Source organism: Vulpes lagopus, chromosome 17 (assembly GCF_018345385.1).
Source record: "Vulpes lagopus strain Blue_001 chromosome 17, ASM1834538v1, whole genome shotgun sequence".
Classification (NCBI taxonomy): domain Eukaryota; kingdom Metazoa; phylum Chordata; class Mammalia; order Carnivora; family Canidae; genus Vulpes; species Vulpes lagopus.
Window position 1 is genome coordinate 18,266,171 of NC_054840.1, and position 21,311 is coordinate 18,287,481.

General features: G+C 35.1%; 1 protein-coding gene across 3 annotated transcripts in view; it reads left to right on the plus strand.

Annotated features, from left to right (window-relative positions):
- FGF12 (fibroblast growth factor 12) overlaps positions 1–21,311 on the plus strand; it is a 550,074-nt gene that overhangs the window by 513,115 nt on the left and 15,648 nt on the right. For all 3 annotated transcript variants that reach the window (XM_041732039.1, XM_041732038.1, XM_041732037.1), the window contains one exon: positions 12,363–12,561. In XM_041732039.1, the coding sequence (XP_041587973.1) occupies positions 12,363–12,561 (199 nt within the window). The remainder of the gene's footprint in view (positions 1–12,362; positions 12,562–21,311) is intronic.

Genomic DNA, 21,311 nt, shown 5'->3' on the forward strand with positions numbered 1-21,311 from the left:
TAAAGGTTAAGTAATAAAAAGAATTTGAGATTAACAGCAGAAAAGGATATAGGCCTCATTCTAGACAGTGGCTCTTTTCAATTTTTCTTAAATTGTTTAATTCGTTTATTTATTTTAATTTTTTTACATAGGAGCATGAAAATCAAAATAGGTAATGAGTCCAAATTATTTCCTTTTCAGATAAAGTAGAACTCCATAAAATACAATTTAAGAGAAATTCAGTTGATGGTTTTTACAGTCAATGATCTGAAAATATAATTTTTTATTCTATTTGGTATTTCCTAAAAATGGCTTTAATAGAATAAATTTTATTTAAAAAATGGAAGTATAACCTTCTTACTAGTCAGCTTCATATGTGCATAACCATATACATATATATGAAAAAATATATATGAAAATTTTATGTACACTTAAACAGCATTTTATGTATGCAGGGCAGCATGAGTATATAGACCTGAACTGAACAAGACCTGTGACATTTTGGAGTATATCAAAAGAATGAATTTACTCTTAAATGGTTCACATATAATTCTAAAACTATTAATATCAAAAAAGAAGCATTAGCATTCTATTAATATTCTTTAAGACGGAGAATACCATTTGTTTGCTTTGCTTAATACATATTAATGGATTTTATCAAGTTCAAATATATTTGAATTTCTACATAATTGGTTCTCAATTCAATAAAATAATATCTCTTATAGACATCCTGCACAAAATTTTTATCTTTTGAAAGCTAACATAGAATGTGAAAAGGTTGTTATTTATATATGTTTATTCCATTATATTATAGGCTCCTTGAGAATGTATGGTACTGTTTATTTTTATTTTCTCTTTTAGATATTTTCTGAAAGAATAAAGGCAACTAATTTGTTGATGTTGGCTATAACCTTTGAATTTCAATTATAAAACAAAGAAATAAGAAAATGTATAGTTGGATTATGAATTTTGTTTGCATGTTGGCTCAAAAGAGGTTTAATTCCAGGAGATACATTGATGCTAGGCTTGATGAACCATTACAAAGGCTATTTCACCAAACTATTCCAGACATTTGTAATGGGCTATATTCATCTATTCCTTACTAATTTACAAACATTTATGGAAAAGCTACCAGGTGCCAGGTACGGTGCCAGATTCAAAAAGTAAGAGAGAAATACTGATCTCAAATAAGCTGTACATAGTAAAGTCATATTTGTAGATACATATAATATGAATTTAAAGTGACCACTACATCCAGAGAGCCATGGATAAATTGCTTGTGATGTGGTGATCAGAAGAAAAAGAGATGATTTTTCACCTGACAGTGAGATTTTATGAAGAAAGTTGAATTTGAAGTAGGTTTTAAGAATAATTGAGAGTGCATTTTATTTCTAGTAATTGAGATTTGGATTTACAGACATAGGTGGGAGGATTTGCCACATGTGAAAGCATAGTAGAAGCAACAAGTGAAATATGTATATAAATTGTGATAGAATTTGAGGGAGATGAAAAAGGCATATAATATATAACCTATTAAGATGGATGCATTTGTATGAGGTGGTTTAGGAACCTGATGATGAAGATAACATGAATTACCCATATTTGTCTGAATCTTTTCTTTTTGTGGATTTGTAATCAAATACTATACAAATAGACAAGTAGGTAAACATTCATGCTTGCAGAACCATTTCATTGGTCTACCATTTTTGTTGGGTCTGAGGAGATGTTTTGAGTGACTTGTCACCTTTTAGTTTGCAAAAGAAAATTACTCTAGGACTATGCCATGAGTCCTGAATCACAAATGAATCAAACTCAAAATGTGCACAAATAGGACCATTAGGTAGTAGGATGGCCATTAAGTTTCAGAGTTGCATAGACCTGCCCCTGTTCTTTGGCTCCATGTTCTCTTTGTACAAATGCCAATTCTACTTTAAAGAACACGATCTCTGCTCCATTTACCATCTCCAGGTAAAACTATTAGTCAAATTTACTATGTTTTTAACCTGTTTATATAAGAAATGGTCACCCATTTTTGGCTTTTTGCCTCTTGGTGTGATACCAATGCCTAGTCTGTGATTTAAGAGCAAGATACCTACAAAATGACTATAAACAAAGTGTATTCGCTGTAACAGGTAACTGGGGTAACGCTGTTAGAGCAATTGAGCGACGTTGGTAGAAGTCATTTGATTAATGGAAGATACACACATTTGTCAGTACAAAGCCTATTTTACCTGGTTATTCTTATCTATGAAAGGGCATAAATCCTAACCAGAGCACTGTAGCCTAGAGAGAGAAGATCTCTGACTAGATACCGTTATTCTAATCCTGACTCTACTGGTATCTAGCAGCATGATCTTAATTGCTTCATTTCCTCCCTCTGAAGACCTTGATTTCTTCATCTCTAAAATGGAGAATCAGACTATATATTTTCAGCTTAAAATTTCATGGATTCTATGTTCATCATAAGGACAGAACCTACTAATTTCCTTTACTTTTAGTGCCTTTTATGAAATCAAACAAGTGTTCTTATCATCTCTCTATCCGAGTGACAGTATAGTTGAAATATGATAGAGGTAAATTATATTCAATAACCTTGGACTTTAGAGAAAAGCACTAAATGAACCAGGCCCCCTCACTCTTGACTACTCTTTAGTGGTGAATATGTCTACTTTGAATTATCCTTTTGAAGGCTCATCATCACAGCAAGGTACACTGCAGCAAAGATGTTTATTAAAAAAAAAAAAAACTACAACTCTAGCTTTTCAATTCTATCAGAACTATTTGTCTAGCAGATTACTCTTTAGCCTGTCAAAATAAAGTGACTGGTGTGACTGTATGTGTGGGCTTGATTGAGGCTGAGCGGAACACACCTGTGAGATGTGGTTTTCTAGCATTGCCAGGCATAGAATGTCAGGTCGCAGTTTATTCACACCTGCTGGGTACCTACATGATACCAGGACTCATTCTCTTTGCTTTTTTTTTATAATCTTACATTCCTTCTAGATTAATAAAAGGTTTAGTGGTGTGTGCAATATCTTACAGCCACATCGCCGCAGTCCTGCCTCACAGGTGTTCTGCAGCCACAATGTATCCCAGCCCATATTTCTCTTTCATTGACCATAACAGAAGTTCCTCACTGAGAAATGTTCCAGTCACTGAGCATTGTAATCACTGCCAGGAAGATATTTAAATGAAAAAGTGTAATTTAAACCCAATGAGTAAGCAACACAAGCAAATTCTGAGGTTGTTTCTCCCATTGACAGTGGGAATATTTCTATAGCATGCCCATAGTGACACATTACCCCAATAAACCTCTGCACTGCATATTCACAGGTGAATTTCCACCACTGTCTGGAAAGCACGCAGTGTTCATGCCAACTTTGGTTGAGATTTAGGTAGTATTGCTGGAGAAATTTGGGGTCCTCTGAATGTTGGGAGAATCCAAATTACGGAAAGGCTGGAGAGTGAAAGAAGTAGAGTCCAAAGAAAGATGACTTTTTTTTAAATGTATATTCTTGTACTAGGCTCAAGGTTATTCTGGCACTCTAATCAACTTCACATGAAGGATGGGGTAAAAGATCATGTTTATTCTCCATCACTCAGCTGGTCCATTTGGGTGATTTATTTAATGGGGGCTTCACTGATCTTCCTTCAATAACTTTTCATAGGAAGCATACTATTCCTTGATATGGGTTCAGGTGATCCTAGGGTATATCCTTGTCATCATGAGGCTTTGGTTTGTTGTGTGAGCCTGTTTAAGTAAATTTCTATTTCAGAGGCTAAGTTTTATCACATTTGAAATAGAACTATTTTAAAAGAAGCTGTACTCTACATTAGAGGTCTGAAAGCTGTATTTAGCTCGTAGGTTAATTTTAGTTGACCAACAGTTTCTCCTCCCCCTTAATTTAATTTACTATTTGAAGCAGAAATACATGCACAGGGGAGAGTAAGTCTACTTCTTACAGTTTTACTCTCCAACTATCCAAATCTCTTCCCATGAGAAAAACGCCTGAGCCAGCTTCTTGTGTATCCTTCAAGAACTTTCTAAACACAATATAAGCAAATACCATTTATGTACGTATTTAACACAAATGGTGCCATGTACAAATAAAGACATGCATTTAGAATCTGTGTATATTTAATACAAATGGTAGTATTTATGCAAATACACACACTTACAGATTGCTGCTTTTATTGATCAATGCATCTTAGAGATCTTTCAGTAGCAATACATGAGTTGCTTTATTGTCATCAGCTGCTGTGTAATATTCCATTGTGTGGACATGGCAAAATTTATCTGATCCTCCGTTGAGCTACATTTAGATTATTTCCAGCATTTTGATACTACATGCCACTTTACGGTGAATATAATCTTGAACATAGTCCGTTTTACACACTTGCCTCTATATCTGTAGGTCAAATTCCCAAAAGTGGGTTAATGGGTACGTGTATTATAATATGAGAATTTATCTGCATTCCCTGATAGCACTCCCTTGGCTGCATCCTACAAATTTTGACATTTTTGTGTTTCATTATTATTCAGCTAGAACTATTTTTAATATCCTTTGTGATTTATTCCTTGACCCATTCTAAACAAATCTTTTGTTTAATTCCAAATATTCACAGATCCTTAAGATACTTGTTTTATTCATTTCTTTTTTAAATATATTTTTAAAAGATTGTATTTATTTATTTGAGAGAGAAAAGAGCACGTGAGAGACAGAGCACAGGAGCAGGGACGAGTGGTAGAGGGAGAGGGGGGAGCAAACTCCTTGCTGAACAGGGAAACCTATACGGGACTTGATCCCAGGATGCTGAGATCAAGACCTGAGCCAAAAGCAGATGCTTAACTGACTGAGACACCCGGGCACCCTAAGTTTTATTAATTTCTAATTTAATTTAGTTGTCAGTGAAGATACTCTGTAAGATATCAGTCTTTTGACTTCTCATCTGAGCTAGCATATATTCATTTTGCTTTTGCTCAGTGTAGTGTTCTAAATATTAATTAAGTCGTGTTGTTTGATAGTGCTTAGATTTTCTAGATCTCTGCTGCATTTTGCCTCATATTCTAACAATTATTGAGAGGAGATTATTAAAATTTCTAGTTGTGATTGTGGATTTATTTGTTGGCTCCCTTCAATTCTGTTACTTTGCTTCATATACTTTGAAGGACTGTTACTAGGCACATATGTAAGTAAGATTATCACGTCTAAGTCCTGATGGCTTACCTCTGATTGCTATGAAATGCTTCCTTTTACCTCTGACAATGCTCCTTGTCTTGAAGTATCCTTTGTCTGACATTAATATAGCCATATCTACTTTTTATGCTTACTTTTGACTTGTGTGTATCTTCCCCATATTTCTACTTTCAGCCTCCATGAGATATAAGGATATCACCTATAGACAGAATACTGTTGCATTTTGCATTTTTGTTCAGTCTTACAGGTTCTGCCTTTTAATTGCACTGTTTACTTTGTTTACATTGAAAGTGATAATCAGTGTAGTTAGGTTTAAATCTACCATTTGCTATTTGTTTTCTATTTATCTCATCTGATTTTTATTTTTCCATTTCCCTCCCAATTTCTTTTTAATTAATATGTTTTATGTTTCTTTTTTTTATGTTTTTTTTTATGTTTTATGTTTCTTTTTTTTATGTTTTTTTTTATGTTTTATGTTTCATTTAAATCCCTATATTGGTTTCTTAGTTTTACCTTTTTTTGTGTGTAATATATTTATAGTTTTTGCTCTATAGAATACAACAGGCATTCTTACTTAATGACAGGCTACTTAGAATTAATATTAAGACACTTGATGTAAAATATGAGAGCCATAAAACAATATGCTTCAGTTCAATCTTTGTCCTTTCTACAGTGCAATGTAGAATGTATATACACACACACTTACATTAGAACCCTTTCAATGCAATGTTTTTTTAATTAAAAGAAGAAAATGTATGTTCCTTTATTTTTTATTTTTATTTTTTTTAAAGATTATGTATACTTATTCATGAGAGATAGAGAGAGAGAGAGGCAGAGACACAGGCAGAGGGAGAAGCAGGCTCCACGCAGGGAGCCGGACGTTGGACTCCATCCTGGGTCTCTAGGATCACGCCCTGGGCCCAAGGCAGCGCTAAACCACTGAGCCACCCAGGGATCCCCTGTATGTTCTTTTATATTTGTCAACATATTTATGATTTTCAGTGCTATTTACCCCTTCCTATATAACCTACTTACCATTTGACATAATTTCCCTTTAGCCTGAATAACATCTTCCAGCGTTTATTATAATGCAAGTCTGCTGGAAGTGAATTCATTTAGTTTATCTGAAAATTCTTCACCTTACCAATTTTGAAGGCTATATGCACTGGATATAGAATTAGGGGTTCAGTTTGTTTTTTATTTTAGCATTTTAATGACTTCATTCCGTTGTCTTTTCCATTTGCTTACAATGGTACTTGATTTGTCCTTTTCCTTTCTCTGCTTTATTAAAATTTTTTTCTTTATCTTTATTTTTTGTTTCTGTTTTGTTCTATTTCTATTTCTTTTTTTTTTTTTTTTTTAGATTTTATTTATTTATTCATGAGAGACACGGAGTGGGGGGGACAGAGACACAGGCAGAGTGAGAAGCAGGCTCCACACAGGGAACCCGAGGTGTGACTGGATCCCAGGTCTCCAGGATCACGCCCTGGGCCGAAGGCAGGCACTAAACCACTGGGCCACCCGGGGGATTCCCTCTATTTCTTTTCCCTCCACATAGGTTAGATGGTGTCAACAGATTGCTCTTGTGTGTGTGTGTGTGTGTGTGTGTGTGTGTGTGTGTTTAAATCTTCATTTATCTGTGTATCTTATCCGGATAATTTCAGTTAATCTGTCTTCAAGTTCACTGATGCTTTCATTTGCCACTTTCCAGTTTGTTAATAGGTACATCCAATAATTTTTTCCCCTCTCAAATACTAACCTTTTTAGTTCTCAGATATTCATTTGGTTCTTTTTTCCATCATTTCCAATTTTTTTTCTGATATTTCTTATTTGTTTACTCATATGCCCTTTTTAATTTAAATCCTATAACATTTATAGGAGCTATTTTAAAGTCCTTGTCTATTAATTTGACCCTTGTCTGGGTCACCTGTTTTGTGTTTGTTTTTATTGAGTGCTTAATTGGCTGATTATGGGTTACATCACTGTTTGCTTATATCCATGTTTTATAATTTTGTGCTGTATAGTAGATATTTGTATGATATATTGTACAGTGAATTGCATCATCTTTTGATAAAGATGGTGTGTTTATTTCCTGGCATTTAGATAAATTACTAGTAGATCATCTTGATCTTGTTGGGATATGTGTGCGGGTGTTTAGGTCTTAGTTATTTTGCTTCTGTCTTTAATCCAGGGGGTGAGGGGACCTTAATTACGGTGTGGTCATTAACTCTAAACTGGCTGTTCTGAGGTCTCCAGTGAAATGTCCAATATCAAGGTCTTTCCTTTCTGGCTTTTCTAGAAGTTCAGCATTCCTCAGCCCTGCACAACTTCTTGTATCTCTATTGAGTTCTCAGTTCTGTAGTAGTTGCTCTAAGCTTGGTCTTGAGGAGTCTTATCCTGAGCATATTCAGTGCATCCATAATCCCAGGATCCTTGGGAAATTCCCATATAATCTCCTGATCTCCATTAGATCAGTTTTTTTTCTCTGGCACTTTAATCTATAAATTCAAGTCCCCTTAGCATTCCTAAACTGCAGTTTCTGCCTCCACAGTTCAAAATAACCGCAGTGCAATACTTTAGCTTTACTTCTCCATTCCAGGGTTGAAAAGTACCTCTTGCAGAAAGCCAGGATTAATTTAATACTTATCTCATATATTTTCCTTCTCTCAAAGATCAAAGCCCAGCAATTTTAGTTGATAAGTGCCTGGAAACTGTTGCCTCATATGTTTTGTCCAGTATTTATAATTGTTACATGAGGAAGTTTGACACCAGTTATTCTGGCTTCATGGAAGTTGACACATAGAATTTTAAAAATTGGAAACTTTCATGTAAAAATATATTTCCAACCTTACTTGATAATTTCCGGAGCCCCTTAGAGTATTCAAAATGATTTCCCAAAAGGTATAACCGAGGTTATCTTGAAATATGGTAATTTGAAAATGTCCCCACTTCCATCCTTACCCCCAGAGAGGAAAACAGAGACTGAGGCACCAGAGGCCTACCAGAGGATGTATACTCTTCCTGTTTCATGAATGTACTGAAGGTACTCAATGTACTTGCCTTGATTTGTAAACTCATAGTTACATCCTGTGTCCTTGCTCACTTCATAAGAAGTAATGGTGTTTTTATTGGAAAATCACTCTGTTCCCTCAATATCTGCTCTGCCTCTAGAATATTCAGAATTCTGGAAATAATTTTGATGATAATAGTCACTGCAACATGATGTATCTTCTCATCCACCTGCCTTTTCAATTCCCCATTCCTACCTCACTTCTATACTTGCAAGCTATGGGCTAGAGGCTAAGTGAATTGGTTATGTGGCATTATGCCTCATTAGGAGCTGTGGAGAATCTGAAACTCATGTCACTTATCTCAGATTGATAAAAAACATCCTCTACCAGAAAAAGAAATCATCAGATTTATTTGTATACTTTATAACAATGGCCAAATTGATCCTTAAGCAGCATTGTCATATAGGGAAAAACATTATTGAATTCTACAAGTGGAGTGACTTTTCTCAACCTACTGCTCAGGCTAACCCTTCTTATTTGTGATATCATATATAACCGAAAAAGTGTAACTAGATGTAAATAAAGTGAGTGACATGCCAGGTACTAAGTTATGCACATCTTTATTGTCTAATGATTCAATCTTATAGTGAAAGTATAATTAATATTAACTTATAGATCATAAAACTGAGCTTCAGAGAAATTAAATAACTTGTCCAAATAAAAAAATTGGGGATTTGAGTCTTTATGACTGCCTCCAAAATTGTTTCCAATGTACCACAGTTTTCATTATTTTCTGATGATATAAATTTACCTATTGTCTTGTAAGATAATGCAAAGACTGTGTTAACAAAGAAGAATTGTTTTTAGAAAAATCAGTTGAGTAGTTTTCCAGTAAAAATTATCTCAAAAGTATATAGAGGTAACAATTCCATATATGCTAAATTCTTTTAAGTTATAAAATTAGATTTGTTCTATTAAAGCAACTTAGTTTTTTTAAAAAAATACTTCATTTGAGATAATTTATTTTAGCATTTTCTTTGCCTCTTGTCAGTATGGAAAACAAAAGTTCTCTTGCTTGACTTAATATCATTATGTCTGACAACACAGTTGATGGAGCAACTGCTAATATGCCAAGGATTTTCAAATTCTGTACATCTAAAAGCCATTAAGGAAGTTAAGAAATCAAAAGCTTCACATCCACATATTCGAGAGTTATAACCAAAGGAACTATCTATCTCTAGAGTTGTTGGACATAAATTGTGTTGCAAGAATCAAGTCTTTAATTTCTTTCTTCTTTATACACAATCTAATAAAAGGGTAGCACAGCAAACAGGGAGATATTTTTGTACATAAAAAAAAGATTTTGGTTTTTAAATGGAAAGGAAAAAATCAATATAGAGGGCCCTTTTTATCTGGCATATGTTTGGAAAATCAGTAATTTTTACATATCATAGAGTCATTAGTCATAACTACTTGTATAATAGCAAAGTTTATTTCCTTTGATTACATTTTCTATTTGATATTCTTAATAACAATATATCACCACAATTTTTGATAGGTAAGCACTGTTTTTTTAATTACAATATCTTGGGATGCCTGGGTGGCTCAGCAGTTGAGCACCTGCCTTTGGCTCAGGGCATGATCCCGGGATCCTGGATCAAGTCCCACATCGGGCTTCTTGCAGGGAGCCTACTTCTCCCTCTGCCTGTCTTTCTGCCTCTCTCTCTCTCTGTGCATCTCTAATGAATAAATAAATAAAATCTTTAAAAAATAACAATATCCTATATGGATTCCTTAATTTCAAGAAATTATTTAGCCATTGAATATGAATGATAAAGCTATGGAAAATTAAATCAAAAGGAATATTTGAGATTACCTAGTTCAACAAGGTTCTCTTTTACAGTTAGAGGAACAAGGAACCTAAGACAGAAAGTGATCTTCCCAATTTGAACACAGGTTACAGAAATACGGGAATAAAAGGTTTCATGAAGATTTTCATCAAATTATTCTGATTCAGAGTATATATTTTTTTATTCCAACTACTATGGATAGATGGGATATGAGGAGAATTAACAATAATGGTGCTTACCTTCATGGAGCTTAATTCATATGTAATATCATGCCAGCTAGTGTTAAGCTATGGAGGAAAAAAAGCAAGGTAAAGGATTAGAAAGTGAGGAGGAGGTGCTAAATTATATAAAGCAGTCAGGAAAGCTCTCTGAGATAGTCACATTTGAGCAGTGACCTGAATGAAATGAGAGATCAAACCATATTAATATGAAGGCATTTTCAAGAACTGAGGATCTCAATTGTGAGGGACTTGAAATGGGTTATGCTTGTTGTTTTTGAGAAACAGCAAAGAGAGCAGTGGCTTCAGTGCAATAAAGTGTTCATTCATCCATTGCACATTCATGTCATGGAGTATTGTATCTAGAACAGGAAGGAGGAATGGAGATGTACAAAAAATGGGATGGAGATAAATTGTAATTATGCTACCATTTAATTATATTAACTATACAGAATTGTATGTTATGTATTCCTAGTTGAGTTGGAAAGCATACATTCTGGAAGTAAAGCTAGGAGGAGCAAAACTGGTTGTGAGTGATGTCACTCTAAAATGTAGAGACTTTTTAGGTCTTTGATTCTTAAGCCACTAGGTTTATTTAAAACTGAGAGTGTCTTGTGGTATTATATTGTTATTATCAATGTAGTATAGATAGTATTTATTATCAATATTTATCAATAATATATATTATCTATCTGTATTATATATACATATGTATATAATATTCACAATTGTCTTCCCATTCCCCTCCCCATCATTTCACTCTCATTTTCCTGCTCTATAATTTTAGAACCATTTAAAATCAAGAGAGTCTCTTAAGCAGTGTCTTTTTATCACTGAAGGCCTTTACTAACACCCATCGATGCATCACTGTAGCTTTCTGCAAATGAATCCTGGGGACTAGTCTGTGAGTATCACCTAGATGGACATGGTTTCAACCCAGCATTAGTCCCGCATATTTCTAGTAACTTAACTGCAGGTGTAACGCATTAAACCATTGGAACCTTACACTTAAAGGGTTACGAGGAAGAGATTCTTCTAGTACGTTACAAGGACAGCAGTGATGATTGTGAATGTGTTTTATATATAGGATTCTTATTTACATGTGGTTGAAGATGCTATCACATTTGCTTTTCTTCTCATCTTAGAAGGGGAGGAATTTCTTCATTCCATGACAAATATTTTTTCCATTTGTAATATTAGGATTTGATTTCGTTATACTGATTATAAAATCTCATTGTAAGTCACTGAACAAGACTCAAACAGAAAAGGTGATCTTGTGAGAGGCAGTGATTGTGAAGCATGAAATGTGAGTTCTGGCATCGATGCAGTGTGTGTGTGTGTGTGTGTGTGTGTGTGTGTGCATATATAACTTAATCAGATAACATTTTGGTTGTCTCACTTATCCAATGATAAAGTTGAAGTCGAGGATTTTTAAAGTTCCTTCTTGAATGAAAACTTGTATTCTATGTTTCACTGAAGATCATACAACATAGTAGCAATATTTATTTACTCCTTGTCCCTGGGTATATTGCCTGAAATTTTTATTATTAAGTTGAAAAATTTTACAAAGAAATTAAATGAGAAGTTACTGACATTTAGCAAAGAGGTACTATACAGGTGATTTTATGGAACAAGCTTTGACTGTGTAATACATTTATGTACATTTAAGGGTAGTCCCTTCAAAAACATCTGTGAGCCTGTGTGTGCTGTAGTTGTATTTGATTTTGGTTCCCAGGCATACATTATACATGATAAGAACCACTAAAATGTGCAATAGTCAATCTTTTAAATTTACAAAACATTTTACTGGGACCAGACCTGGGCACAGCCTTGCATGATGTTAGCCCAACAAGTGATTCAAGCTGGACAGTTGTGTTCTGTGAAATGAAGGTTGTTTAGAAAGGAAATCTTGCTTCTTGATTTTGTATGATGAATCTTTGAAACCAAGTGCCACTAGAAATTATGTGTAATTGCCTCTGATTTGTTCTTGTTTTTTTTTTCCTCCAATTTGTTCTTAATACAGGACGTGTATTTCAAGTTCATTGGATTTAAGCATTTGCTATTTCACTTTTAAATCCTTTCTCTCTTTTGTACCTTCTTCTGCAGGATGTTTTCACTCCAGAATGCAAATTTAAGGAATCTGTATTTGAAAACTACTATGTGATTTATTCTTCCACACTGTACCGTCAGCAAGAATCAGGCCGAGCATGGTTTTTGGGACTCAATAAAGAAGGTCAAATTATGAAGGGAAACAGAGTGAAGAAAACCAAGCCCTCATCACATTTTGTACCAAAACCTATTGAAGGTATGAAATGAACTTCTTTTCTTTTAGACTTTGATTTCTGTGTGTTGATGCCAATTTTGCTCCTTATCCCCTGTTCGGTGGAGTTTACTTAGGATGCAACCGATCAAAACAAAGTTTCAGAAAACATGATAGGACTTCTTACTTAAAAGAGAAAAAAAATTCTCTTACAAATACTTGACACTTATTAAAAAAAAAACTGCCTGAATATAGAAGCAAGAAAATTCTTGAAAGTAGAAAAATAGTGCTAGTTACCATTTGGAATGTAATTTCCCTCTCTGTTGAACACAATAATTTAATTTCTCAAGCTACACTCTTGAAAAGACAAGCATGCTATTATGGTTATTTAAAGTTTGCAAAAAACCTTTAGAAATATATTTATATCCTAATCTATACATTTTTGTAAACAAATCTAACCATATGGTGTATTAATTTTTCTTTGTATTTTCTAAGGAAAGAAAATAGTATGCTACTTATTGTGACCAATAAATATTTGCAGTATTCAATTTTTCCCTTCTCAGTCGAGCCTATAACCTCCCTTCTCATAATCATTTAATACTTATATTCAAATTGATTGATGGAACGAATAATTTTATGGCAAGGAAATGCGTTTTGGGTGACTTGTTCCTTACAGGAGATGAGAATATACCATTGGAGTAACCACTTTTGCTATATTCAGTCAAGGTTTTTAACATAGGGTTTGAAGTAGCGGTGACCTAGACATTTACCGATAACCTTCCTTTCTGAAAGTCACATTATAATCACTTAAAACATTAGTTCAGCCTCTTTGTCTGTGGAAATGAGGGAATTGAGGCAATGTGTTACAATTTTGCAATTTAGCCAGCGTTTGTGTCCCCTAAATATCTATAAGGCATGTCAGGTCAGCCAGTGTAGGATCACAATGGCTGTGCACAGTACCTATGAGTGTAACAGTCAACAAACATTTGTTCAGTCAACATTATGTTCAAAGCACAGGGAGGGACCTGTGGCATTTGGAGGGACCTGTGGCATTTGAAGCTCCTGGTCCCTCTCAAAACTCCTCTCAGACCCTGTGCTTTTAACCACACAAAACAGAACTTTCCTTCATGTAATGTATTTTTTTAAAGATTTTATTTATTTATTCATGAGAGACACAGAGATAGAGGCAGAGACACAAGTAGAGGGAGAAGCAGACTCCCTGCAGGGTGAGGGGCCTCTCTGTCACTTTATTGTCATATACAATCCTTTCCCCTAGAACTGATCACATTGTATTAAATTTACCTGTTTGCCACACTATCCCGTTATCCATGGCTTGATCATTTTTTGGATGCGTGGAACAAGTTTTATTTTTCGTTATATATCCTTGTTTCTTGTATAATATCTTGCATATCATAAAGAGATATTCAGTAATCTGTTGTCAATTGGATAAGTGAACACATGAATAAACAAATGAATAGGTAAGTATGAAAACAAAAAAGAATTATGTATGCTCCAGATAACCTTATAATATTCTTATATATGAAATATGTGTATTGATGGGAATAGTATAATGTAAAAAAGTTATGTACTACATGTTGCCAGAGTGATACTGGGATTTAAGGAAAGAGCTATCACTTCCACCAAACAAGAAAAAAAAGATATTGAAAAGCTGATTATTTAAATGTAATTTCAAGGCTGGGCCAGGTCAGACCATTAGAGGTGAGAGGTAGAGCTCCAGAGACAAAAACACTCCAGGTGCAGTGTGAATAAACTATTAAAACATTTGCATCATTTTTTTTAAATTGGGGCATAATTAACATACATGTTATACATGTATGTAACATACACATTATATTCATTTCAGCTGTGCAATATAATGATTGAACAATTCTATACATTTTTCAGTACTTATCAAGATAAATGTACTCTTAATATCCTTTATCTATTTCACCCATTCCCCTACCCACATCCCCTCTGTCACATCATTTTTATTTGTGCATTTAAACAGACTTTTTTTTGTTGTTGAAACAAAAGTAGCACAAGCTTGTTAACAATATTCGGAAAATTCAGGAAAGTGTAAAAGGAAAGGAAAAATCCACTTGTTTTATTTGCTCTTTTTGTAGATAATGCTTTTCATACCGACCCCCCCACAAAAGAAAAAACACACCTATAATTTACTCACCTAATCATGACTGCTGTCTGCACTTTGGCTAGTCAAGCTTCTTGAGATTGTATGACCATGTACACATTTCCAAGAGTGATGCATTCAGTGACCATATTCCTAGTCTTACAGCTGCTTAAATTCTAAATTTATTGCTGCATTTCAGTACAAACATAGAAAGAGACTACTAGACAGTCCTGATTGTCTACTTTAGAATTAGATTTGGCTAGGTACAATAGAAAACCCATGTTAAGAACAGTTTAATCATACAAAGTTTTATTCTCACAAACCAAATCAAGAAACCTGCTGTGCAGGGCCAGTTCTGTGGCTTCCCAATTGTTAGGGACCTCAACTATGTCCAGCTCTGAGAGCCATTCTCCCTAGTGTGTTGTACAGCTGCACCACACAATGGCTCTCGATTGACTTTTATGCCCATGATCCAACCAGCATCTTAATCCTAGACAGAGGGAAGAAGAAGGGATGAAAAGGGCAGAGGCCAAACCCTGTGCCAGTGGTCTCTTCAAGAAGGTCCCCTTTGGTTGCCATATGATACTTACATCCTGCTGAGTACAGCCCAGGCAGTATGTCACATTAGGTGCAGGGAAGCCTAGCAATGTATTATTTCTTCTGGATCACCACATGCCAAATGAATGCTCAGGTATTTTTAGAGAATAACAGACTGGGACAGTAAGATCCTCTGCTTCAGCTTGCCATCATCTTAACTTTAGAAGAGCCCTGATTTCCTAATTTTCTTATTAAGAGCTTTTGGTTCATTGTTTTATTTTTAATTTTTCTTATTTATTGATGTCTTAGAATGATTTTCCTTTTGTTCTGAGGGGGAAAAGAAAGTTCATTCTAAATCAGAATCACTGTATTTAGATATGTTTCCAAGGCTCTTCATCTCTTTTTGGATGATGAGAATGAAAATTTAGGTATGGAATATGTAGAATTTGATAAGCATCACTTGCAAAGATAAAAACAAGAATGCATTTGTTTCAGAACAAAGACTTTTTAATTCCCTAGAAATGTCTTTGACTTTTGTCTTAGCAAGTTTCACTTTTTTGAACAAATTAGCTAACAGTTCTATAAATGCTTACTTCCAACAGGTATTGTGCTAAACCTGTCTCAGTTATCCCCTCTTTTATTATTCATTCCATTTCTATGAAATGGATTATAATATTAATATAATTTTACTAACATGGAAAATGAAGCACGGAGACATTAAGTAATTTGTGCCATATCAAGCAGCCTGTAAGTGGCAGAGGCAGTATCCAAGCCAAGGCATTCTGGCTCAAGCAAGCAAGTGCTTAATCTTTGTGAAGACAAGTGAAACTGCTTACAGTCTGAAGTCTGAAATGTAACCTCAATATAGCATAGTATGACCCTAGCAAGGGCTTTTGAATAAATGTCTCCTATTTGCTTCTCTCCTTTTTAAATCTGGAATCTACATGCTCCTCAAAAATAAAAGTGTTTTCAGATTCATGGAGACACTCATGTTTTTATATTGTAACAGACCTAAGAAATTGGTCAGCTCTCCCACACCTTGTTTGTACTTTGATATCATTATTATAATGCAAAAATGTGAACCAATTCCCAGTGCTTCTCTATGCAGCTATGCTTTATATTATCAAGTGATATAATTATATCATTACCATTATTATCAAAGATATGTGCACTTGAGGTTTTGTTAGGCATTATTCTACTATGCAGTGAGAACTTCTTTCTCCTGGCTGGGATCCCCAAGCTACTCGTGCCACCACTATTATTACTACTATTACTAGTCTTACTGCATCTATATAGTTTACTGTTTGCTAGGCAGGTTGCATATGTTACCATCATTAAACCTCACAACAACCTTATCTTATTACCCGCATTTTATAGGTGAAGAAACCAATATTTAAAGTAATTAAGTAATAAGCTGTCCAATCAAAGGGCTAGATTAATACAGTGCTGGGATTGCAGTCTAGGTAGCCTACTGCCAAAGTCTATACATCTACTCCGTATACTATATTGCTCTTCTATCTGAAATAAGACTATGGATATGCTGATAATTAGAAAAATTAGCCATAGCAAAGTAGAAGTGTTATACTATGATACAACTTGAATAGTAAGCTCTAAACCATGCAAAAGGGACAAAAGTATACATGATATGACAAGACAAGTTCATAGTGGTAGATAATCAGATAGGATAGTTATAGGAATGCCATGTTGAAACTAGGCAAAAAAGGGTTAAGAATACATCACTTCTTTTTCCATTTATTTTAGCAGGCTTCATTTCCTACTCTGCAAAAGAATTTGGAGCAGATGATTCCTCAAGTTCCTTAATAATGAAAAAAAAAAAAAAGTTCCTTAATAATGAAAAAAAAAAAAAAGTTCCTTAATAATGGCATTCTGTGCATGCTTTATAAGCACTTTATTGTAAAACCATGTCCCTTCGTGGAATCTAGCTTCGGATTTATAAATAAAATGATTCTAAACACATTTCCTTTATTAAATTAGTGAATGAATAAAGTACAGTTTTATGAACTATTCCCATAATGGATGATTCATGAATTTTTTTAGGAGGAGTAGAATGAAAGACTTTCTAGCCATAACTCGTTGTAAAGAAAGTTTTTGGTAATATTTTTTTCCATAGGACAATTATAAAGCAGAAGGCATTTTCAGAAAAGAAAGAAAATGACGTCTTTATAAGAGGTTGGCCATATGGCTGGCTAACCAGAAAGGTTGTCAGTTATCTTTAGTTTTTAAAGGAATTTTTATAAACCTGTAAACCTACCATTGTACGGTTACCAAGAGAGTCCAGTATTGACTGTGGCCTATAAATGTTCCCCCTCTTTTGGGAAGGGAATTAACCACTTACAGAAGGAAAAGTCGGAGAAGGTTTGTTTCATTTTTCAAATAGCTCTCCTTTTTCTCAAATCCTGATGATGATATCATTTTGAATGTCAGGATTCCCAAAATTAAACGCTGCCAGTCCCAGGATCTTTCAGTCCTTCACTGATCATTGGATAATAATGACCCACCAGCCCCTTTCCTATCACGGTCTCACTCTCCATCCTCAGTTTAGAACACAGGTGGTGTTAATGAAGGGTTGCAAGGGCATCTATTCAGACAGATGGAGGGACTTGATATTTAAACCCATTACTATGTACACTTGCATGTCAGCCTTTACTTACATGGGTCCCCTCCCCTGGAATTTAAGACAACGGCACAGGCTTCTTGATTCCCAGTTTTGCCTTTTCAGAGCATTGTTCACACCACAGATAAGTAACTCCCTCAGATTTAAATAGTCTTGGTGGTAATCTCTCTCTAGCTTCAGATGCAGCAGCCAAATACTCTTTGACAAAGAACAAGATGCAGTCTCCTCCTTTTCTCTTCCCTCCTCCAAGAAGCACATTACTCAGCTCCGCAGGTGGTTGGGTATTCAGAATCTAGTTCCTCCCTCCTGGAAAGAATATGTGCACTTTCCAAAGACTTAAGCTTCAAGAACTTAATCTTGGAGAGAGAAATATGTTTCTACAGTAAAATTAGTAAATATCAATTGAGAGACATTGCTACAGAAATATTAAACTCTAAATAAAGGAACATTTGCTAATGTCCACCAATATATTTTCCATTGGGGAGATAAGACTGACTCTCTCTCTCTCTCTCTCTCTCTCTCTCTGTCACACACACACACACACACACACACACACACACACAAATGATCCATCTTTTCCTGTTGATTTAAGCTAATAGAACTTGATTTAAGTGCCAGCAGTATAACATAGAACAGTGTTTCCCAAACATCAATATCTGAACCATCTGGAGTGTTTAAAAAGTAAAGATTCTCAGGCCAGATCTCCAAAGTGTTCTCGTTTTATTGTCCAAGTGATTATGATGGCACCCTGGATCAGTGTTCTAAACTGAATTTGGTGATTCTAGGCTCATTTTGATCAAATATTCAGATTATTGTGATCAATGTATTGGACTAAGCCTAATCTACTATAAAGTAAATGGGCACTGACACCATGGAGTTACATATATTAAACATGTTACATTTTGCCATTTCCTACTGCCATTAAGATGGCTGTATTCTAGTGCTGAATTAAATTATTATACTGAGTTAGAGCTAACACCAATTACTGCACTGAGTTGACACTGAGAAAAAGTAACCTAATTCAAATCAATTAATCAAGGATAAATAAATATCTAATTCTTCTGATAAAAATTTTGCCAATGATTTGCTAAGTAATTTTGAGAAAATAATTTATCTTCTTCAACCTCAGTAATTTCCAAAGATGAAGTTGATTACAAATGCCATCTGTTTCATAGGAATAAAAGGAAGATAAGACCTTGTAAGAAAGTTGCGTATCCCAAAATTGTCAGATCAATCCAAAGTGCATTTTTCGTTTGCCCTTGGAAACTGGACATTGTGTTATTGGGTTACGTCCTGGAGAAATGTGAAGTATGGTATTCATACCTGTGAGGTATGGTATTCACTAAGGGATTAGAGAATGAAAATTGAAATTTGGAAGGAAAATCATCTCTTCAAAGACTATATAATGAGATACCAGAGAACTGAATAAATCAGGAGCCCTAATGCTTTAGAGCCCTAATTGGGAGGATACTAATGGCAAATTGATTTTGATATTTTTTTTCAATTGACTGGAAAGAAAACTAAATGATTTTTTCCCCCAGGATCCTCTTTTGGACCTAACCATACTAAAAGACAAACACAGAGCAAAAAAAATACCAACCATGGATGCTTTCGATTGTTTTAATCGTAGCAAACGGCTGCAATTCTCTTTTTCTCTCTCATTCTCACTTTCTCTCCAGCTTTTGAGTTTTGGATCTCTGCCAGCCTCTGACAACTTCTCCCAAGCCAGTGTAACTCATTCAAAGAAGCATTTTCCTGGCTTCGAATTTAGTCTTTAATAAAACCCTCCTACCTCTCCCTGCCACATTCTTCTTCCATATCTATCTCTCTCCTGAACACAAATATTGCTTCTGATCTCTTTCTAAATGAAGATATAGATCTTTGTGTTCACAGTGTCTCTTAACTCTTTTTAATAAGTATTTACAGCATATTGGGTGCACTCCTTTGGCAATACATAGCTTCTGAACCAGCACTTAAAATTCTTCTACAGTTCCAAAGGGATTCCATGTGACATTAATTAAGGTGTGAAATTGCTTCATGTTAATTGCTCACACCCTTCCATGATCTGCGATTAAGACAATTAAATATCTTTAATGGTACATTAACTAACAGAGCAATCTAACCTTTCTACTTCTTAGCAATTACAGAGGGCCAAGGAAAATTCAATTAAATTGGTAGTAATAAAAAGATGAGTCATATTTCATTCTTCTTTGATGGAAACTGATATAGGATAGGGGTTCTTTCTAGAGTGCCCTTTATGAGCTTTATCAGAAACTGGAGTTTCATTGCCTCTATTTGGAAAACAATTTGTCAGCAGCAGCTCCAATCGCCCTCCACCCAGGTTTTCCGATCTCCCTAACAGAGCAACACTGATACTGAACGATTTATACCTAGTTCTTCCCATAACTACAAGAACACTCACTTTTTAAGTGATTTGTACGAAGCCAATAGTAATATAAGTAATAATTAGTAGCAGTGGTACTGCTGTATATGCCACTTGTGTGGCTCATTATTTTTAACATGCTTCCCTAGCCATAGTATCACTTGATGGCCACTAACACTTTGCAAATATGCAGGTTAAGAGTATCATCCCAATTTTAAAGATAGGAAACTGAGTTTAAGAGAGGTTAAATAACTGACCCAGGTCCATATAGTTAGAAAGGGGCTAAAACTATGACCAGAGCTGTTATCTCTATCAGCCTGCCAAAAGGATCCAGTTAGCTGCTGGAGGATTGACCAATGTCTATAACATACAGTTAGGAGTGACTAACAAGAGTGATTTCATTGGTGTAGCAGGGAGTAAGTCTAATTGGAGTGGATTCAAGTTATCACAGGAAGTAAAGAGAAGAAGAAAGTAATATGAAATCACACTGTAGAGGAGCTCTGCTATAAAAAAAAAAAAGGAGAGAAATAGGAAGCTAGCTAGAGAGAAACATTGTGGTTACAGAGTGTAATTTGTTTGCTTGTTTGTTTAAAGCTATCACAGCACATGTATAGACTGATGGGAATAATTGAGGAGAAGTTAAGATTTGGCATCCCAGGAGAGATGGCCACTGAATAACACCGACCAAAGGGGGTGGGATCACATGAGCATGGAAGTCGGAAGTGGAGGGTGAGATGTACACAGGCCATGGGAAGAGTTCAAGCACTAGAACACATGTGAGCACATATATGCAGGTTGGTCGTTTTCATGGTGGAAATACAAAAACTTTCTCCTCTGCTTCTAAGTGGAATACAAAGCAAGGTGGTTTGCTGATAAAAAAAGGAAGGAGGGAAGGAAGGAGGGAGACACCAAAAAGAGAGAAGGAGGGGGAGGAGAGAAAGACAAGAAAGAAGGCAGACCTGTCATGTGAGTCTGAGGAGGATTTGAGGAGGAAAGAGAAGGTGTGGATGGTCACTTAGGAAGAATAGGAGGGGGAATTGGCAAGAGAAATGTAAGAGGGTTCCAGGAAGTGCTGGGGACCCCCATGAGGTTTGGGATCAGGATTTTTTTAT